The sequence below is a fragment of the Orycteropus afer genome, unplaced genomic scaffold, assembly GCF_000298275.1.
Source record: "Orycteropus afer afer isolate SDZICR_OR568_19922 unplaced genomic scaffold, OryAfe1.0 scaffold00611, whole genome shotgun sequence".
NCBI classification, from domain to species: domain Eukaryota; kingdom Metazoa; phylum Chordata; class Mammalia; order Tubulidentata; family Orycteropodidae; genus Orycteropus; species Orycteropus afer.
This window is the reverse complement of record NW_006922198.1, coordinates 593,564-596,895: the sequence shown is the minus strand read 5'-3', so window position 1 is coordinate 596,895 and position 3,332 is coordinate 593,564. Positions and strand designations below refer to the sequence as shown.

Genomic DNA, 3,332 nt, shown 5'->3' with positions numbered 1-3,332 from the left:
CTTTTGGAGAAGTCTTTGGAAGCACATAAAAATTTAATTTTTAGAAGGTCCCAATCATCTGGCTTCTCTTCTGCTGTTGGTGCATTTTGAATTAATATACCATCGATTCTTGATCATATTACTACCTCTTGAAATGGTAGAATGTTGACCAAATCCTTTTGGGACAGTAACTCTGTATTCCTTCCATCTTCTTTCAATGCTTCCTGCATCATTCAGTATTTTGCTCACAGAATCCTTCAATATTGCAATTTGAGGCTTGAATTTTTTCTTCAGTTCTTTCAGCTTGCAAAACACCAACTGTGTTCTTCCTCTTTATTTTCCATCTCCAGGTCTTTGCACATTTCATTATAATACTTTACTTTGTCCTCTCCAGCTGCCCTTTGAAATCTGTTCAGCTCTTTTATTTGATCATTTCTTCCATCTACTTTAGCTACTCTATATTCAAGAGCAAGTTTCAGAGTCTCTTCTGACATCCATTTTGGTTTTTTCTTCCTTCCCTGTCTTTTTAATGACCCTTCAGCCGCTCCTTAGAAGGAAGGTTGGGCAATCTACTTCTGTAGTGACACCACCTCAGAAAACCAAGGAGGGGTCACTATGAGTAGGATCCAACTCCACGGCAATGAGTTTGGTTTGCTTTTTGGTTTGCTCTCTCATGGATGATGTTCTTGACGTTATCCCACAACTCATATGGTCTTCACTCACTGATGTTCAATGTATCAAATCCATTCTTGAGATGGTCTCTAAATTCAGGTGGGATATACTCAAGGTCATATTTTGGCTCTTGTGGACTTGTTTTCATTTTCTTCAGCTTCAAGTTAAATTTGCATATGAGCATCTAATGGTCTATTCCATAGTTGGCCCCTGGCCTCATTCAGACTGATCGATTTGATTCCTGTATATTCCATCTGGTGAGGGTCATATGTATAGTCACCATTTATGCTGCTGAATAAACGTATTTGTAATGAATAAGTCATTGGTCTTGCAAAATTCTATCATGCAATCTCCTGCATCATTTCTATCAACAAGGCCATATTTTCCATTTACCAATGATTCTTGTCTGTTTCCAACTTTTGCATTCCAATCAGTAGTAATTATCAATACATCTTGATTGCATGTTTGGTCAATTTCAAACTGCAGAAGTTTGTTAAAATCTTTAATTTCTTCACCTTTGGCTTTAGTGGTTGGTGTATAAATGCAAATAATAGCAGTAATAACTTGTCTTCCCTTAGGGATATGGATATTATCCTAACTCTGATAGCACTGTAATTCAGGATAGATCTTGAAATGTTCTTTTTGACAATGAATGTGATGCCATTTCTGTTTAATTTGTCATTTCCAGCACAGAAGACCATGTTGTTGTTGTTGTTGTTATTTGCCTTCGAGTCGGTCCTGACTCATAGCGACCCCTCCTTGGGTTTCCGAGGCAGTATCACTACGGAAGTAGGATTGCCCAACCTTCCTTCCAAGGAGTGGCTGGTGGGTTTGAACCGCCAACCTTCTGGTTAGCAGTCAAGTGCCTTAGGCACTATGCTACCAGAGCTCCTACAGAAGACCATAAGACTATTTAATTTAAAATAGCCAATACCAGTCCATTTTAGTCAATAATGCCTAGGATATTGATCTTTATGTGTTCCATTGCATTTTTGACAAGTGCCAAGTTTCCTAGATTTATACTTCAAACATTTCACGTTCTGATTATTAATGAATGTTTGCAGCTGTTTCTTCCCATTTTGAGTTATGCCCCACCAGTCCCAAAGGTTCCGAAAGCTTTACTCCATCCACTTTATTGAGGTAGACTCTACTTTGAGGAGGCAGCTCTTTCTCAGTCTTATTTTGAGAGCCTTCCAACCTGAGGGGTTCATCTTCTGGAACTGCATCAATGTTTCACTGCAGCAGTGAAACTAACATTTTTCAGTGGCCAATTTTTCAGAAGTGGATGGCCCCATCATTCTTCCCAGTCTGTCATAGTCTGGAACTCCACTAAAATCTGTCCACCATGGGTGACTCTGTTAGCATTTGAGATACTAGTGGCATACTTCCAGCCCCCAACAACAAACAAGCCACCAAAGTACAACAAACTGACAAATAATGGTATATGTGGAAAAAAACCTTCTTAACCTCAAAACACAAGATAAATGTTAGCAAGAGCTGTACATCTGACTGAAGAATATATATTATATAGAAGTACAACTTTCACGATTTTAATTATAGTTGTTTAATTAATTATAGTCTCTAATTTCACATTGTTTGATTATTGATATGATTGATATATTGGAAAGTCCTTGATCACACAGATTAACTCCTATTTTTATATTATAAGCAGTTTTATTCCAGTTTTCAAGAATGTGTTAAGGTACTTCTTATATTAATAATATTTATGTTAGCAAAATACAAATGTTTACTATTGTTTTTGGAGAGAAGTTACATGGAAATTTTGAGAAACCCATTGCTAAAGTCTAGTTTAGAGAACTATAATTTTAATAGTTCAAAGATAACATAATAGGGCCTCTATTTAGAGGCTGATGACATGTAGATGTCAGATTAATTGAAACTTCAACAATCTAGAAAATAGCTTGACAAGCCAAAAGGAAAACAGCCCTCTGTGTAGCCAAAAATAGGATTTTGATCCTGGAAGCCGCCTTCATTCAGAGCCAATTTACAAACATTTCTGTTCCCGTAGGCAGTCATATTAATGGCAGAGAAATTATACAGATGATAGCAAGTCCTGCTGGTATCCAAACATGCTATAATGTTCACTAATTTTTTTAATGTCTTTTACCCCCAACTACACTGTATGCATATTAACAGGCTGTAAGTGCTCTGTTCAGCTTTCATTTCCCAGTGGAAAAATTCTGCAACTACACTAAAAGTTCTCAGCTAGGCTGAATATTGACCGTCAAAGTCTAAGTAAAGATGAAGTGTGCCTTTTTTTAAACTTGTATATATTTTGCAGCTCAGTCAAAACACACATGGACCACGGACAGTATAAAACCTAAAAATCTGCTCACAAAATTGTACCTGTCCATGTATGTCTCCACACACTGTTACTGGTGTCGACACTGGTTGAACATTTGACTCTTCTAAAAGGAGGTCACAAACATAGTCACACAGCCGCTGTAAGCAGAGAAAAAAATGCAAACTTTTACTACAATATTAAAACTAAGGATTAAATGCAAAAATTTTAAGAATGAAATATTAATTGGCAAGACTAGTACTTTGCGGTGTAGTAAATTACTTAGTGTGGCTTTTCTACCCATAAGTCTTTGTAAACTCTAAGGTGGGAATTGCTATTAGCTACGGAGGAGATCCTGATTTTAAAGTCGCCCACCTGG

At 37.0% G+C, this 3,332-nt stretch overlaps 1 protein-coding gene across 1 annotated transcript in view; it reads right to left on the bottom strand.

The window, feature by feature from the left end:
• PPP6C (protein phosphatase 6 catalytic subunit) overlaps nucleotides 1-3,332 on the bottom strand; it is a 44,261-nt gene that overhangs the window by 14,985 nt on the left and 25,944 nt on the right. Inside the window, exon 2 of the mRNA XM_007956378.2 lies at nucleotides 3,019-3,114. Coding sequence (XP_007954569.1) covers nucleotides 3,019-3,114 — 96 coding nt within the window. The remainder of the gene's footprint in view (nucleotides 1-3,018; nucleotides 3,115-3,332) is intronic.